Source organism: Haliotis cracherodii, unplaced genomic scaffold (assembly GCF_022045235.1).
Source record: "Haliotis cracherodii isolate W230 unplaced genomic scaffold, xgHalCrac1.p SCAF_10, whole genome shotgun sequence".
In the NCBI taxonomy this organism is placed as follows: domain Eukaryota; kingdom Metazoa; phylum Mollusca; class Gastropoda; order Lepetellida; family Haliotidae; genus Haliotis; species Haliotis cracherodii.
Window position 1 is genome coordinate 17,307,812 of NW_027266265.1, and position 18,775 is coordinate 17,326,586.

Below are 18,775 nucleotides of genomic sequence, written 5' to 3' on the forward strand. Positions count from 1 at the left end.
GTGTGTCCAGGGCAGGGTAGTCCTTGGTACCTGCTGCCTGTGTGTCCAGGGCAGGGTAGTCCTTGGTACCTGCTGCCTGTGTGTCCAGGGCAGGGTAGTCCTTGGTACCTGCTGCCTGTGTGTCCAGGGCAGGTTAGTCCTTGGTACCTGCTGCCTGTGTGTCCAGGGCAGGTTAGTCCTTGGTACCTGCTGCCTGTGTGTCCAGGGCAGTATAGTCCTTGGTACCTGCTGCCTGTGTGTCCAGGGCAGGGTAGTCCTTGGTACCTGCTGCCTGTGTGTCCAGGGCAGGGTAGTCCTTGGTACCTGCTGCCTGTGTGTCCAGGGCAGGGTAGTCCTTGGTACCTGCTGCCTGTGTGTCCAGGGCAGGTCAGTCCTTGGTACCTGCTGCCTGTGTGTCCAGGGCAGGTTAGTCCTTGGTACCTGCTGCCTGTGTGTCCAGGGCAGTATAGTCCTTGGTACCTGCTGCCTGTGTGTCCAGGGCAGGGTAGTCCTTGGTACCTCCTGCCTGTGTGTCCAGGGCAGGTTAGTCCTTGGTACCTGCTGCCTGTGTGTCCAGGGCAGGGTAGTCCTTGGTACCTGCTGCCTGTGTGTCCAGGGCAGGTTAGTTCTTGGTACCTGCTGCCTGTGTGTCCAGGGCAGGGTAGTCCTTGGTACCTGCTGCCTGTGTGTCCAGGGCAGTATAGTCCTTGGTACCTGCTGCCTGTGTGTCCAGGGCAGGGTAGTCCTTGGTACCTGCTGCCTGTGTGTCCAGGGCAGGGTAGTCCTTGGTACCTGCTGCCGGTTCATGGTTACAGCTGATGCCCAGAATGAGGGAAGGAGGCCAAAATGACTGCTTGATATCACTTGCAATGAGACCATCGAGGTAGATGAACTCGCATTGAGATCTGACTAGTCATGTGCCATGATTTCCGGATTGGTTTGGCTGTACTAACCCTACAGCCCTCTCTATACTAACCACAAAGGGTTTGAATTAGTGGTTGAAGTAGCAACAATGACATCTGACACTCTGCTTTTCTACCTGTAAAAGAACACATGGTAGCATATCTGTTGCTGACAGTGTAGAGTGTTTTTATACTTTCACTGTGTAGTTAGGAAAGAGTTCATTCTTAAACTTGGAAGTAATATCTAAAATGGGATGTTTGATCTAATGTGAGCATTGAAGAACTGTCTTTGTAGAAGGGGATTTACTACATTGTACCAACTGATAATGGGGCATATATATTTGTTATACTTTGCTAAACTATCATTGAAACTGCCGTTGGAAATTGTCACATTTATTTTGAAATTTGAACTTGATAACCCATTCTAGGTTATATTTGTGTTGGCAGGTTAAATGGAGAGTTTAAGGTTGAAGCCAAGGCCTTTCAAGGTAACGCTATCTCATATGAGCTGCGTGACGCCACAAACGCCACCTCTGCCCAGTTCTCCATTGATAGCAGTGGTGTTGTCAAGACTTTGCAAGTACTGGAATTTGATGTGCCCCGAGAACAGCGGCCGCCAATCTACGAGTTGAACGTGTTTGCAACAGAGTCTGTCACAAGCCTGCAGAGCACTGTTAAGGTGGGATAGCAATCAGTGTTAGTTAGCAGTGTTTAGGACCATAATTCATGAAAATAGGATCTATTCATTATGACGTTTAATATTATAAGAACCACATTGCTATACTATCTATATAAATTGATTTATTGTTTAACTGTAGCGCTTGTAGTAGTATAATGTTGAAAATAGTCGAGACAATTAAGGTGAGCTGCAGAGCATCATGCAGGGTTTTTACGCGACGCAGAAATGTGTGTCCAGTACGCAAAAATGTATAGGATTGAAGCAGAAAATTATTTTTTTATGCACAATAATATTCATTGTACCATATTCTTGACAAAAAACATAAACTTCCTGTAATTAAAGTAATTATTAGATCTGTAGTACAGTAAACATGGTAAACGGCACCATTTCATTAATTTACAGGACCCTTGAAATTTGTAATTGAGTGTCCTCTGCACCCCTAGTTTTGTAGGTCAGAGTAAAACCCTGATCGTGGCTATATTTGTCATGTTACTTAAGAATTGACTTTCACTTTGTGAGAGTTCATTGAGTGTAGTAGTAGAGTTCATTCCAAGAGTGCGGGCCAAACTGTCGGAGCTGGGACGATGCACAGCTGTAACACATTTACAGCTAGTACAGTTGTTAATGAACCCGTCGAGTCAATACTTGGATGGTTTAGATGTACATTCCTTTGTTTTGTTCACTAAGATGGGTCATAGCAGGCATCGATCATGTTGACAAACTCTCTGACGTTTCTCTATGTATGCTAAAACATTGTGTTCAAGATTAAAGGTCTAAGTGATCAGAAACTATGCTCCTGTATGTATTCATGCTAGGGAATTCCCAGAGGTTCCCAAAGGAAAGTGTAAGTAGTCTGTCAGTGTTTACGTCATTTCAAGAATACAGTCTGATGAAAAACGTATGAACGTCAAATTTCATACACCTATGAACGTCAATTTTGTGGTCATGTGTCCGACATCTCGTCCAATGGAAAAGCTGTATATCGTGTCAACTTCACATTAAAAATATTGTTGATCAATGTTGATATTTGTTTTTGTAATAATTGAGATGTGTGTATTCCTCTTGCAGTTGTTCATAGAAGTCCTTGATGACAACGACAATTCACCAATCTTTGAGCTGTCTAGGTATTCTGCCAGGTTTCCCGAGGACCTACCTATAGATCAAACTGTACTGGAAGGTTTGTTAGTTTGGTATTCTTATGAGCAATATTCTAACACAATGATGATATGTGAAATGGCTGGCATTTTGTCCATCAAACAACAATTTCACTTCCACTGAACATAAAAAATGTCATTGGCAAGTTGTGACATTATGTACAGAGGGAGAGAGAAGAAGAATTAAATATGTGACAGACATAAGCATGATTAAGATAATTTGTTTTTTTATCTCTATAACTCATTTGTTAACTAAGTTTGATATCACTTGTAACCCTACAGAACTTATCTTTGATTATCCAGTGTATTGTGTCTCCATTCTACTGTGATAAATACCCTTGACCTATTTGTTGCCATAACTTTGATTTATGTCCCTCGATTTCATGATTGAAACAAGTGGTGATAACACCAGTGCTTGACTCACCATATTGCACGCCAACTCAAGTACAGCTTAGAAAGTCAGAGTGAAAAACATTCTGTGCCAAATTAGTGATAGGAGAGATTGAAAGTGGTGAATGGGTCCATGGGTCCATGGTATAGATATCATAATAGACATGATAGAATGGCGATATGATACACTGGATAATCACCGATTGACTTGACTGAACACGTATGGCACAGTTAAAAGATGGTACTTGTTTTACCCTGTCTAGTGCTCGGCACTAAACCAAGGGGCTTAACCAAGGACAGTTCAGCTCGGAGTCAGTATAAAGTGTCTTTGTGGAGTATTCATGTTATACTGCAGGGTGATATCTCTGTGGGCTGGAACTATAAAATCGTTATTAGTCCAGACTAGTACACACACATTCGCACATAAGTGCATGCACGTCGCTATATAGGTGCAATGATCTTGAAAGCACCGTTAAATCCCATTTCATCACCTTAAAGCCTGTACAGAGACCAATATTCAATACTGAACCTTAAGCAAATGTCAGAAGTCCCAAGTTGGAATAGAACTGTCCGTTATTGCAGTGATCAATGTTATTGCTTAACATAGGCAACTTGCATTTCACTGATGATAGGCCCAATATGGGGGAAGAAATTCATTGCTAAGTTTTATGTTACAACATTGAATGCAATGAAGTACCTTGGAAGTTTAGAAATTAGGAACTACTTTTAAAAAAACAACATTTTTATACAAAACAATTTATTTCCAATCTGCCCACCAAGGGCCTTTAGTTTTGAATTGTAGATAAATGATTTGATTCTGTTTCCAGTGAAGGCTGTCGATGATGATTCAGGAACCAATGCTGAAGTGGCATATTCTATCAGTCATGAGAACTTCTATGTGGTAACTGAGAACAGAACCACTCCTGGAGTTAGTGGTATGGAGTACGTCGGAATCATCAAAGTGAAGAAGTGAGTAGACTTCTTACAAGTGGTATAAGAAATCTCTTCAAGCAATTTGAGCCGAAGGCCATTAGGCATTCACCTCAATATGTCCAAATAGTTCAGGTGAGGTAGCCCCTGGATCAAATCCTCAGGGAAAAAATGAGAAACATGAAAGAAAAATAGGCACAACATTGTCAAGAGGCAAATATTCTAGTTATATCTGTGTGTTATTCCGTGCCAATAGTTATTGTTCATGGCTCCGTGTCACAAGGCAATCATAGTATCACTACTGTAGTAACTCTTATTCTTTGACATATAGAGATGACACTAGTAGTGCTATGACATATAGAGATGACACTAGTAGTGCTATGACATATAGAGATGACACTAGTAGTGCTATGACATATAGAGATGACACTAGTAGTGCTATGACATATAGAGATGACACTAGAAGTGCTTTGACATATAGAGATGACACTAGTAGTGCTATGACATATAGAGATGACACTAGTAGTGCTTTGAATGCTTTGCAAATCGAGGGCCTGGAACTTCAAAAGTAAAGTAATGTACATGAGATCTTTGACTATAAATACCCGCCATTTTGAACTCACCATGTTCCTGTTTGCCCTTAGACGCTTGGACTACGATCGTTTGCCAGGCCACGTTTACAGCTTCACCGTGACCGCTACGGATAAGGGGTCACCTCCAAACACTGGCACGACCAGCGTCCAAGTCTTCATGACCAATGTTAACGATGAACCACCAGAGATAAGTCTTGGAAACCAGAAGCAAGATGTGCGTGAAGATGCCAAAGTGGGAGATGCTGTCACTGTCATCCAAGCCATCGATTTGGACAAGGACTCTGTCGAGTTCTACTTCTCACGTAGGTTATTTTGGAAGCATACTTCGAAGGTAGCATTATATATGTAGCATATATGAAACCATCATGTAACATGTTCTGTTCAGCATGGCATTTGACTACTATTTGAGAATTTACACCCACGAATGGTTCCATTGATTATGATACTCTGTGTTAAGAGGTGTGATCAAATGCTTAGCTCATTTCCTTACGTTCTTAGGGGTGGTCGGGTAACCTAGTGGTTAAAGCGTTCGCTCGTCACGCCGAAGACCCGGGTTCGATTCCCGACATGGGTACAAGGTGTGAAGCCCATTTCTGGTGTCCCCCACCGTGATATTGCTGGAATATTGCTAAAAGGGGCGTAAAACCATACTCACTCACTCACTCCTTACGTTCTTGTTCGCTCACTCACTCATTCACCTTCCAGCGCGACTGACAGACTTCAAGATCTTCAGGATCCTGCCAGCGTCTGGTCTCATCACATTGTCACAAACTGTGCCAGCTGACGTGGATGAGTACGTGTTGAACATCACCGCCTACGACGACGGCAGCTGCTGTGGTGGCTCCCCAATCCTGTCCAGCGAAGCCTACCTGAATGTGGAGATCGTGGACATCAACACACACAAGCCGTCATTTCCGCAATGCTCCACCTACAATAATGCCACCATTCTTGAAGCGAAGCCACAAAATACACATGTAACAAGGGTAAGCAGAAATGATTTCATTTCAATAACTTATTGTAATCTCATTGTTCCACCCATTGCATAAAAATGCTATTGTGTTGGAAACGAAGGATCTTTGTCATAATCCTAACGTTCGGGATGACCAGGTCAAATACTATGGCAGAAAGCCTCCAGTGCCCTATGACCCACTTTGGACACTGACCATATGAAGAAGTGATACATGGTTTAACTTTTCTTATTCACATCAAGGTTCAAGCAGAAGACAACGACAGGGGAGAAAATGGCCGAGTCACGTACTCCATTCTCAGAGCTCCCACGAACGTCCAAGTTAACTTCAGAATAGATGAAGACACGGGAGACGTCAGCAGTGCTGTAGAGTTTGATCGTGAAGTTGTTTCCTCCTATACTGTGACCATCAGAGGCGTTGACCAAGGTACCCCACCACTGGATGGCTACTGCACCTTCACTATCAGCATTGGAGACATCAATGACAATAAACCGGTGTTCGATCTCCAAAGTTACACTGCCACCATCAGTCAGACCATGGATGTTGGTCGATCTATCCTGACTGTGAGAGCTAACGATGAGGACCTTGGCGAGAATGCAGAGATTGAATACAGCATGGTGGACAGCGATGGTGGTATTTTCAGAATCGACAACGAGGCTGGCATCATCTTCCTGAACAAGACATTGGGAACAGTATGTATATCTTAAGCGGCACAAGGAATAACTGTTTACATCTGGCATCCAGACATGACCCAGCCTGTACGAAGGGCATGGCTTTTGGCATAGTCTATTTTTAGCACAAAATTACATGTATTCTTAGTATTTTGTCAGTGACAAAAATTGATATATAACTTAATTCGTTCATTGCCTGCAAGAAGGTGACTTCTTTCAGGAATAATGTACAGTAGGATTTTTGGGGAAAATTAACTGCTTGGGAAGATGATAGTAAGTTGGCTAGAACAAAATGCTGAACCCTCAAAACAAATTATTATGTTTTGTGCTGGACATTTGTTGTAAAATCACGGTTAATAATTGGGTCGTCCAAACTGGTCGAGAATCAAAATTAATTGGTTAACATACTCTAGCTGTTTTTCAATATTAAGATCGTCTCCATGCACCGAGTAGTAAGAAGTGAATTTACCTTCAATCAAGATTAGAATCTTTTGCGTTCGATTATGGAAAGCTGCATTGGTTGTTTAGATTTTCCGATCAATCTTCAATATTTCAATTTATCAGAACATCATTATTGTGTAGGTGAGATGGAGATGAAACAAACGTAAGTGCTTTGATTCAGTTCATGATCATCAATGCCATTTTGACATTTTCAGAAACAGCAATACGACCTGACAGTTATGGCAAAGGACAAAGGCGTGCCTCCTTTAAACAGCACAGCGAGTGTAAGTGTGCGGGTCATTGACCTCACCAGCCAGCCTCCTACATGGAACAGGAATGACTATGACACCAACCCCTACACAGTGGACGAGACTGCCGTTCCGGGCCACATCATCGCTTCCTTCAGTGCCACTTCCAATGTGGATAACCCCACTGTGTCTTTCTCCTTGATTGCTGCAGATGGCAGCCCAGTACAGTCTCTACCACCATTCGGCATCACCTCAGGGGGCGGCGTTGTCAATCTCACAGTGTTTTCCGTTACCATGGATTTCAACGTGAAAAACCGATATGAGCTTCGTCTTCGGGTGTCTGTGAGTAGATGTACATGAATTCCTGTTATATATGAGTGAAGGGGTCATTGCTTCAAGATAACCAGAGTTTCATATAGAGGTTCAAAGAAAGACTGCTCTTCTGTCTGCAGTAAGGAATTTTATATCTAAACCTCAAATTAGTGTTTTTTGTGGAATGTAGACTCTCTATAATTAGAGAAAAATAACAGTTACATTAATCTACATGATCCGATTTGGTTTGGAGTTTGTGTTAAAATGACTCAGTAAGCTTGACAGATAGCCAATTTGCCCAAGTCTTGAGCCTTTTGGTGTCCTTGGATGCTGAAATAACGTTACAGAATCCTGCCAGAATCTCCTACAAATGGTGGTTAAAGAGTATTGTTGAGTTGCAGTGATATAGTGGGATGTTGACACACGGTGGCACTGTAACATGTCGTCCTGTGTGCAGCATGGCCACGTGTAGAGTCAAACACTGATGTGTGCCTAAGTGCACGGATTTAAGATTCAAGATTCTCACGAGAAGACTTTGGAGTTACTTAGGTATATCAATGAAAATGTATGGCTTGTGTATTACAAATTTTTTCCCTCCTCAGAATCGTGGATCAATACCTCTGTCATCTGAAATTCATCCCGTTGTGGAACTACGAGATACCAACAACAAGGTCCCATATTTCCGAGGTTTGGATTCCGCAACAGGATTCTACCCTGGAAGTATACCTGAAAACTCCCCCCCAGGACAGACCGTCATTGAGATAAAAGCTTATGATGATGATCCAACGTATCCCAACAATTTTGTAAGTTTGGAAAAAAACATCCATTTACCTTGGCGTGAAGCCGTTGTTTTACTGTAATTTACGGTAGCAAAGTTAGGATATTGCTACAATATTTGAGACGTCATTCATCTGATGTAACCACAAAGTATTATTGGAAATTTCTTTTTCAACATGATGATATTTTGTTCCAGCTCACCTTTGAGATTGTTCCGAAAGTGAATATCTCTGACAAGTTCTCTATCCGCAAGATTGATGATAACACCGCTGTTCTGACATCTAGAGCCAGTTTTGATCGAGAAGAAACCAGTCAACTATATGTTGATGTTAAAGTATATGATGGTGTAGAATCCTCCCGCCCCGGACACACTGCAGGACAACCCAACACAGGTGATTGTTACTGGTCATTTCTCCCGCAACCTGGAAACAGGACGGTAAGAACAGGAACGGGTGGTCACTCGCTGACTTGCTTGATGCATTACATTGTATCCCAACTGTGTACATCAGTGCTCATGATGTCTGTCACTGGATTGTCTGGCCCAGACTTGATTATTTACAGATCGTCGTCATATAGCTGGAACATTGCTGAGTGCAGCGTTAAACAACAAATGAACAAACATTTCCCTTAGAGCTAAATCAGAACTACAGTGTACCAGTTTGAAAGAGTACTCATTTTTAAGGCTAATTTGATGCTTCTGCTCAAGAGAAAATGACGACTTCAGTATGCTCTTTTCTGCATCTATTCTGACATTTTGGGAGCAAGTAGAAAGCCTTTTGATAAAACATGATAGGTGTGAATGATGATTAAGGATTTGTTTAATTAAGGGTGTTCTGTATTTCAGCCGTTGTCCCAGTACAAGTGCGTATCACAGACATGAACGACAACAGCCCCTACTTCGTGAAATCTTTATACAATGCGTCTGTGAGAGAGGATGCTCCAGTGCAGGAACATGTCCTCAGTGTCAGTGCTCGGGATCCTGATGACGGTGAGGCTAAAGCACCCATTCCTTGTTTCAGTAGTCGATTAAACTTCAAAACGGTGAAGAAACCTCATTTCTATCTCACTCCATTAAAGTCAAAAACAGCTTATGTTGTGGCGTATTGCCCATCATTAGTCTTTTGTTAACGTTTCCAATTTTCAACGTTGCCTTTGAGACAAGGCCAGTGAAGATAAACTTCCTTGGAGGATCACAGCTATAACGTCTCTGACAAGTGCTCATTGAATTCTGAAAAAAAGTGTTACATGGCTACAATGGTTTAAACTATGTCTGACATCAGTTAGATATCAAGAGCAATGTTTTGTGTCTTAAGTTTGCTGGAAAATATTATTAGGATCAGTGTTAAAATTGACTTACTTTGTTTTCAGATTAATTTATTGATGGAAACAGCACTGGGAAGATGCTGCTGCGGATGGTTATGTGATTGATATTAATGTGATGTTACTCATGATAATGTCTGTTTACAGCCGCTGTCTTGACATACACAATCAAAAGTGGGAATGAGCGGGGTGCATTTGGTGTGTGGAGTAAGACAGGGATCATCTATGTTGGGAGGCAGCTTGATTATGAAACAGAACAACATGTGAGTTTGATGATAGCATAAAAGAGGTCATGTTCTTATTTCTTAAAAGAAAAATTCTTCGGAGGGATTATTGCCTAATCAAACATTTTTCTAATTGCAAATTTTATGGAATACATGAAAATAGATTGAACAGCAATACTGCCTTACTTTGAGCTTTGCTCCTTCTTAAGCTAACAATGTGCTGACATAACTAAAATATTGTTTAAAGCAACATTATTCCCTACTCACTCACTGTATTTTCAGCTTTACGACCTCACCCTGGAAGTATCTGATGGGATTTACTCCAACACCACTCGTGTGAATATCCACGTCTCGGACGCCAATGATAACAGTCCTGTCTTCGTGACTGACCCATATGTCATCTTGGATGTTGTTGAGGAGGATACCTCCATCACTGCCAGCAACAAGAGGTTCTTAGTGCAGGTCAGACCAATCACAATATTCTGATAAGAAAGAAGTATTTGTAATTACCGGCTGATAATTGTAAAGTTTGTCACTTATGATACAGTTATTCTGCTTCCATGGTAATCAACGTTTCTTCTAATCGTATGTTATAAACACAACAACACATGATAGGAATATAACCTTTATTCCCAGTTCTGTCCATCCTCTATATCTCCCGGGTTAGCATTTGGTAAATCTACACTACCCCCTGGATCCATTCCTGTGGTTGTTACTTGCAATCACATATTAGCGACCAATCAAAATGTCTACAGAAGCAAAAGGGTAAGGGAGGTAACATGTATTACCTAGAAACACGAACCCATAAAATTGGCAAATAGAAATCAAGGGCAGGTAATTTGAGATTGCGAAAACCACAGGAATGGATCAGGGGGTTAGTGAGGATTTACCGAAAGACGAATAGTAGATAAACACATGTAAATCCCAACAATGTTGAGCGAACCCAATAATATCTTCAATAAACTAAATGCACGTACTGGAAGTGAGGCAATGAGCAGGTGTGGATGTGTGTTGAGTTTTGCTGTACCCTCAGTGGCAAGTAGAAGCAGATGGTATCTAGCTGAGGTACAGTTTGTTTGGTGTGTCCTCATTCCCCGACTCTGGAGGCAGGCATGTGTCATCTGGGCTGACAGGTCCCCCATCACCCATGAATATATACTGAAACACTTTCAAAACGCATTTTAAATTTTGTGTAATATTTGGCCAAATGGCCACAAAAATCAAATTATGTTCTGTACATTTTGGTATGAGGTAATCAAACACAACAATGTCGTAATTCAGGTTTGAATCTCATTTGAATGTTTCAAGATGTATTTGAGCAACAAACACTCTATGTGTAATCCTTGAAAACATGATTAGGCTTTTCATTGTGTCCGTATAAAGGGACACTTTGTAGTGTAGTAGCTATTTTTATCCAATGATCGAGCACCTATCTGGTTCCAGCAAGAGGAAATCATTGGAGCACTTAGGTTACATCCCACACATGGCAAAGTTTCTTGCTTGACATCAGGTGGCATAGCCCTGTGGTACCTGCTGTACCTATTGCTTAGTGAATACAAACCCGTGCTGTATTGAAGATGAAATTTGTCATGTCTCCAGTTAACTCACTTTTGACCATCGTTTTTCAAGGTTAATGCCACGGATGCAGACATTGATCGACCGACCCAAATCCGTTACTCACTGCTTGGGTTTGGCACTTCCCCACCAAACAAGTACTTCGAAATTGAACCTGACACTGGCCGTCTGTACCTTCTGACCAGCTTGGACAGAGATCTGCCCAGTGGGAGACCAAACTACCAGTTCAACATCCGTGCCCAGGACGAACCTGACCCTTCACCTGGCTCAGCTGACCTTGACCGACCTCAGATAGGATTTGCGTCTGTTCAAGTAAAGCCAATTGACATCAATGATAACAAGCCAATTTTCATCTCCAAGTTAGAGGGAAGTGTAATGGAGCACTCAGCACGAGGTAGGTGACATGTTGGGAGGTGGGGCTATTGATGCAGAAGATGGCATAAGGAACAGTGTCATTTACTGTTAAGGCCAAAGGACAAATAGGTGTGTTTTCCGTGTCCAAGGTGACACTTATCATAAGCCCCTGATCCTATACCTGTTTTCTGAATGAGTGAGTTGGGTTTTACGCTGATTTGATCAGTATTTCAGTTATACCATGGCATGTTGGCCTAATGTGGGAGGAAAGCCAATGTGATGCGGGTCTCAGACGTTTACCACTTTGATGAAACCCATGAGCATGGGTATGGTGCTGACAACCTAGAAACATGATTGGGTCGAACTGGGATTCGAATCATAGAGTCCACAATCATAGCTTTCTAGCGTGCCCAAGGGATGCCAATGTTCAGATATCTAGGCCACCCATACCTCTGTCGTTCTGAAATTGCACTATACCTTACATGGATGTCCCAGTTAATTCCACCAGCATTGATGAGTTGTGCTTCATTACGACCCGCGAAGAGCCAGGGTAGAATAGGTCTTTAGCAACCCATGCTTGCCGTAAAAGGCGACTATGCTTGTTGTAAGAGGCGACTAATGGGATCAGGTGGTCAGGCTCGCTGACTTGGTTAATGCATGTTATCGATCCCAGTTGCATGGATCGATACTCAAGATATTAATCACCGGATTGTCTGATCCAGACTGGATTATTTACATACTGACGTCATATAGCTGGAATATTGCTGAGTGCGGCGTTAAACAACAACAAGCAAACAACACTGTCTTCATTTGAAAGCAGGCTTTCGCTAACATAAGGAAAATTACTGTCTTGTCTGAGAAAAATAACCTGACATATCTACTGTGTTTTTCACAGACTGAAGTAGGACACAAATATGGGCCAAGCGTAGTTTTCGTATCTCAGAGTTGGTTCTTCATGTGATTTCAGGGAGCTCTGTCATGACTGTGGTGGCCATTGATTATGATGAGGGCATCAACGGGACTGTTAAATACGAAATTGTTGAGGGGCCATCAGATGGATCGGACATGAAGTTCCAGATCCGAGAAAGCTCAGGTCTGATTGAAACCAGCACCAACTCATCTGGCCTGGACAGAGAAACCACGCCAACGTACACGGTCAAGGTGAAGGCCTCCGACCGGGGAGTGGTAGCTCAGTCAATAGAGAAACAAGTGATCATCAACTTGGACGACAAGAACGACCAGGTCCCAGTGTTTGAGAAGCCTCTCTACAAGGTGACGATGTCGGAGGCACAGACGTCGGGGGCAATTGCCCGAGTGCGAGCTACAGACAATGATATTGGAGAAAATGCTCGTCTCGACTACAGATTGAACAACTTCATTTCTTACTTTGATGTGGAGGGTGTGAATAATGAGGGCAGCATTGTTGTATTCAGGGTATGTACTCAAGGACAGAATGAATCCCTCGTAGCCTATGCTTGGTGTAAGAGGCAACTAAGGTGCTTGGTTGGTCAGACTTGTTGGATTGCATGTCATTGTCCCCTGAGTGAGATGTTACTCATGATATCTTAATCCTTGGTGTTACAGGTGTTATGACAAAAGCACAAAACAAAAATTTTCTTGCTTTATTTCATTCGTTGAGGTAATACAGGTTAATAGAGGTGTCAGGAAATCTTTCTGATCAAGTCGGTTTGTAGTCTGGTGTACCAAAAGCAATACTATTGCATTGTGCATGGGAGCCTTGAAGATCTGCGGTAGAATAGGTCTTCAGCAACCCATGCTTGTCGTAAGAGGCGACCAACGGATCGAGACGTCAGGCTCAATGACATGGTTGATGCATGTCATCATGACCCAGTTGTGTAGATGGATGCTCATGATGTCAATCACTGGATTGTCGGGTCCACACTCGATTAATTACAGACTGCTGTCATATAGCTTGAATAACAAACAAACAAAGCATTGTGCAAAGAAGGGTAAATGTTAAGTAACTTGGCCTTGATAGGTTTGGGAGAGAACCTTGAAGATCTTGAATTTTGAGACACCTTCTGTAACAACCATAAATGACTACCTGTGACTTAGACACAAGTCTAAAGCAGGAGTCGATTAAAATTGTTTGCCAATGAAAGATTCCAGAACTAGTAGACTCCAAAGGCAGAGACTGGAATGTGAGTGCTGGGATATTTTGTTCAGGCTGCTTGCTGCAGATTACACCATTCACACTCTCTGTACGCCATGCTGCTATTCTAACATAAGGCTTTTGACCCCCTCAGGCTGTGGACTACGAGAATCCAGACCAGCGTTTCTTCAACCTGACGGTGGTGGTCCAAGACCCTGATCCAACCCACACAGCCACAACCCACGTGGAGGTGACTGTAGAGGACTTCAATGACAACGCGCCTGAGTTTGAAAGACCCAGGATTGCTGTGGCACAGTATGAAGATGCTGCTGTGGGAACATTCCTCGCTCACTTCTCAGCTGATGATAAAGATAGTGGAATCAACGCTGATTTTGAGTGAGTTTTCGAAACATAAATATTCCATATCAACAGGATGAGAGATAACATTCCTGGTAAAAGTTCCATATTTATTTCGCTCCTCCCCCTTCCCCTCTTCTTCTCCCCTCCCCTCCTTCTCTCCCCCACCCCACCCCTTCTCCCAATCATCCCCCTTATAAGATGACACACTATAGGATGTCACGGAAATGATTCAAAGCATGACAGAACTCAGTGTCTCACTCCATCAGTTTCACGTCGGTGTCCCGTGTTGTAATATGTTGTGACGTGTCTTGTTGTTAAGGTGTTGTAAAGCCCTGTACTTGTGTTGTGTTGTTGCTGTACTCACTACCTTCTACATCACAGGTACTCGGTGGACCGTAAGACAGATCCAAATAAACTCTTCAGCATTGACCAGTTGGGGAACGTGACAATCAGAAACATGTTGGACCGGGAGACAGAAAGTCATCACAAAGTCTACATATTGGCCATCGATAAAGGTAGACAGTTTCCTAAGGGGTACCTGTTTGTATTTTATCCTTACCTACTGAATCTAAGGGAAGGCTGCTTGCAATAAGAATTAGAAATTTTGAATATAAGAACACAGAAATGTGAAGCTTCATCTAGCTGCATAACCAGGGCCCTGTTGCACAAGGCGATCGTAACTTAGACTTACGATAGTCTTAACTCTAAGATCGCTTTGTGGAATGTGGGGCCTGGTGACTTAAACATATTCTTGAAGCCTTATGGGTGTCCTTACTTAATGCAAATGCCTTAATTCTTGAACACCTGACGAACCTTGTATGTATTTCGCATCCCAGGTGATCCTGCACAGACAGGTACAGGCACTCTGGAGGTGACGGTCAAAGATGTCAATGACAACTTCCCCATCTTCGCCAAGCCTTATCACCCCATTGTGATGGAGAATGCAGCTGTTGTACCGGAACTTGTTATCATCGTCAACGCAACGGATTTGGATGCTTCTCCATTTGGCGATCCATTTGGATTTTCCGAGCCTACATGTTCTGATGGAAGCAATACCTGCCCTTGTAGTAGCAAGCCTACCTGTACAGACTTCAGTCTTGTATTCAATCCAGGTACAGTAAAGTTTTCTTTGTAGGTTATTCTGTCTTGACCCCAAACTCTCCCAACCAAACAGTCAAGTATAATGTTTGGTACAACCGGGAAATAATCAGGAAGGGGGAAGTGGGGGGGGGGCGGGGGTGTATTGTCGACACCTTGTCTATCTATCCGTCTGTCATTTTGTTTCTGCCATTCAACCACCTGCCTACCAACTCGCCAGTGGTAGTAGTAGTGGTTGTAGTAGTAGTAGTAGTCGTAGTAGTAGTTGTAGTACTAGTAGTAGTAGTAGTACCTCTCCATGTCTGAAAACGTAACAATTAAACATTTATATATTTATTTTCAGATGGTGACAATAAAAAAGGCAATGCAGACATCTCCACTAAAAAAGTGTTTGACCGTGAACAGCAGAAGTTTTACTACATGCCTATTGTCATGTGGGACATGCGCGGTTCTGGAGATGCTCGGGCTCAAACGGGAACCAACACACTCACCATAGAGATTGGTGACCTCAACGACAACGTGCACAGTCCAGGACACAAGGATATCTTCGTCTACAACTACAAGGGTAGGCTACAAGAAAGTACTACCGGTACTCCCTCAAATAAAGACCAGTATGCTAGTATTGTGTACTGCTGTGGTTATTAAAATGTAATATATTATGACCAAGAAGTTACATATTATTGAATGTTTGGAGTGTTGATGGGAAGTCACAATGCCTGTGGAGAAGGTGAAAGACATGGATGAAGACTTCTCAAGTGATGTATGTTAATCAAATCAAAGTGTATATCGGGGAGTGTAGAATTCCAACTAGGTGCCCATGAAAGACAAATTGGGGAATAAATGTTATCTAATTCAAAATTAAGATCTGAAATAAAAAGAATAATTCCCTAAATTCAGAGGTATTTTAATATAGTATTTTGACATTGCATTCAATGCAAAAATGTATTTACTAAAAATTAAGGCCTCGGCCTCGTGCATGGTCCTGTTATCAGTCAAATACAATCAAATTGCTGTAGAGTAAAGTATGCTTATAACAAACTGAGGATATATCAAACTGTTTTGGTCCCTTTGAGTTTGTTATAGCCATAGTTCACTGCAGTAGCATATATATATTTAAAACAAATTCATTACAATTGTGGACTCATTACAATACTGACATTTGCTGCAGATGGGACTGAATATCCCTCAGTATGTCAGTTGATCTGATGAAGTTGGGTCTGTGTTACACAAGGTCATGGGTGGCCCAGTCATCAAATGTGCCAGAGTTTTGTTTCTTCTTCTTCCCGAGGGACTTAACTGACTATAAAAGTCCAGTTTTCACCCTTGCCAAACTAGGCTGGAATTTCGGGGCTCGATTGTAGCACCACCAGTGACTATGTTCATACTATGTCCCCCCCTATTGACCAATCACATTCCACCTCTAATATCACTTGCATTTGCTTCAAATAGTAAAGCCCACCGTGATATTGCTGAAATATTGCTGAAAGCGGCATAAAACCATACTCACTCACTCACTCAAATAGTCAAGAAGATCTCATCAATAATCAAAGTCTATATTGTAATAAAACGGGTCTTTCTTCGCAAAGTGCATTAAACCCTGTGGGGACCTTGATAAAAAACAGGAAGAGAGTTGGTGGTACACATGCTTTGCAAATCCATGGTTTGTCTGATCCATACCTGTGCTTTTTGGTCGATGGAAGTAGCAAATGTCGGAGACCTGCATCCCCAGTCAGTACATGGGTTTGTTTCACTTGGTGTTTCAGGTATGTTTGGCCCTCTTGAAATCGGTAACGTGTACGCCACTGACCCGGACGACTGGGATGTTGTGGACAAGACCTTCAAGTACACGGGCCCAGAGTACATGAAGAAATATTTCTCGTGAGTTGGAATCGGTTATTAAGATTTAAACAGGGTGATTGTCGACTGGTAGCATTAGGGCATGTTGGCATTTCATTTTAAACGATTATAACAGATGCGTTCTTGAAGCTGATACAATCATTCCATGATACGCTAGAAATGTTAGGAATACAGGAAAATGCTTGTTGACAGCAGTAGTTAGTTGATGTATGGTTGGAGTCCCATGTAATCATTGGAATGGGACACTTTCTTTATCTCGGTACGTTCACTTTGTTTCAATCTTGGATTGTTGCATGTCACAGGGATATTTAGTCACACACTGTCTACCAGCTGAACGTAGTGATACTCATGTCTTTGCTTTGTTCAGGGTGAATGTTGATACGGGCATGATCACCATGGCCAAGGGGGTTCCCGGCGACAATCCCTACTCCTTCACGGTGGATGTGTATGACAAGGTGTGGCAGAAAACCGTGCAGTCCACTGTTACTGTCATGATCCGGGACATCTCCGAGGAAGCCGTTTTCAGCTCTGGATCAGTACGACTCCGAGGTAGGACATCTTCATAGCCAGAACTTGTTCATGTGTCTGAGTGTTGCTGATCGACAGCATGTATTTCTTGGAGCTATGTGCAGACTGAGATTATAAAACTTCCGTCAAATGACGGACTTAGTTTTGTAAAGCTGTATTAATTTACCAGTACTTTTCTGATTCTATTAATGCAATGAATTCATTATATTAACAATGGAGTTCTACAGACCTGTAGCTACATATTGCCTGATTTTGGCTTGTAACAGATGCACCAACGACCTGTCGTTCCTAGTTGTAGTACTAATATCATTGGTTTATTTCAGGTATAACAGCAGAAGACTTTGTGGCTAGACCCAAGAAACCCAATGGTGGCATCAGTGACTACGACCCAAGCATGTATGACAAGTTCCAGGCTTTCATTGCTGACAAGATTGCTGTTCCCAAGGAAAATGTGGATGTTATGAGCGTCCAGAACAATGGAGAATTCACTGATGTCCGATTCTCTGCTCATGGCTCGCCGTACTATCCATCCAGCAAGATGAACGCTGTTCTGGCTGTCAATAAGGATTCGGTAAGAATCTAAACATAGTTTTATCTAGACCTTTTCAGACTATCATTTCTTCTCACTTAACGTTTATAACTAATTTGATGGCGTAGTCAAGATGACTTTACTTCTTTGAAAAAAAAAAAAGGGGAAGTAGTTTAATGTTACATCATTGTGTTTTGAATGCCATGTTAGGATGCTTCTGAAATTAAGAAAATAAGAACTTTTCAAAAATAAAGTTTTGATCTAATTAACAATTTTCCAAATTTGTCTGCCAAGGGTACTTAGTTTTGAATCCTAGATAAACCCCTGCAAGTGTAGAATCACGATGATAGTCCATTAGTTAAATGTGTCCTGTTGAAAAAATAACTTGAACTAACTAATAGTCATTATGCCAGGATGCTACTGACTACAGTGTTATAACTTACATGTTAACTGTCAGTCATTATGTTTTCAGCTTCAGAAAACTGTTGGTATTGAGGTCGACCAGGTTCCCATTGATGAGTGTAAGGATGAGAGGTTTGAAGGAAGCTGCTACAACTTCCTGAACGTCACTGGAAAACCAGCAATGGTCAACACCAACGGCACGTCCTTTGTTGGAGTACAGATGTTTGTGCAACCCACGCAGGGATGTCGCTCGGACTTCTACCCCCCTAGCGACGAGTGTACGCCAGACTACTGCTACAATGGAGGCACCTGCAATAAAGATGACTGGGGAGAACTTTCGTAAGTATACATTAATTTATTCAGCAGATTGC

General features: G+C 42.2%; 1 protein-coding gene across 2 annotated transcripts in view; it reads left to right on the plus strand.

Annotated features, from left to right (window-relative positions):
• LOC139454147 (neural-cadherin-like) overlaps nucleotides 1–18,775 on the plus strand; it is a 54,802-nt gene that overhangs the window by 22,109 nt on the left and 13,918 nt on the right. For both annotated transcript variants that reach the window (XM_071235675.1, XM_071235674.1), the window contains exons 4-25: nucleotides 1,329–1,560; nucleotides 2,629–2,737; nucleotides 3,932–4,073; nucleotides 4,679–4,929; nucleotides 5,333–5,610; nucleotides 5,838–6,287; nucleotides 6,923–7,297; nucleotides 7,870–8,070; nucleotides 8,241–8,436; nucleotides 8,889–9,032; nucleotides 9,512–9,627; nucleotides 9,871–10,050; nucleotides 11,218–11,557; nucleotides 12,485–12,951; nucleotides 13,785–14,026; nucleotides 14,372–14,505; nucleotides 14,827–15,102; nucleotides 15,432–15,653; nucleotides 16,852–16,966; nucleotides 17,313–17,494; nucleotides 17,797–18,044; nucleotides 18,475–18,743. In XM_071235675.1, coding sequence (XP_071091776.1) covers nucleotides 1,329–1,560; nucleotides 2,629–2,737; nucleotides 3,932–4,073; nucleotides 4,679–4,929; nucleotides 5,333–5,610; nucleotides 5,838–6,287; nucleotides 6,923–7,297; nucleotides 7,870–8,070; nucleotides 8,241–8,436; nucleotides 8,889–9,032; nucleotides 9,512–9,627; nucleotides 9,871–10,050; nucleotides 11,218–11,557; nucleotides 12,485–12,951; nucleotides 13,785–14,026; nucleotides 14,372–14,505; nucleotides 14,827–15,102; nucleotides 15,432–15,653; nucleotides 16,852–16,966; nucleotides 17,313–17,494; nucleotides 17,797–18,044; nucleotides 18,475–18,743 — 5,169 coding nt within the window. The remainder of the gene's footprint in view (nucleotides 1–1,328; nucleotides 1,561–2,628; nucleotides 2,738–3,931; nucleotides 4,074–4,678; nucleotides 4,930–5,332; nucleotides 5,611–5,837; nucleotides 6,288–6,922; nucleotides 7,298–7,869; nucleotides 8,071–8,240; nucleotides 8,437–8,888; nucleotides 9,033–9,511; nucleotides 9,628–9,870; nucleotides 10,051–11,217; nucleotides 11,558–12,484; nucleotides 12,952–13,784; nucleotides 14,027–14,371; nucleotides 14,506–14,826; nucleotides 15,103–15,431; nucleotides 15,654–16,851; nucleotides 16,967–17,312; nucleotides 17,495–17,796; nucleotides 18,045–18,474; nucleotides 18,744–18,775) is intronic.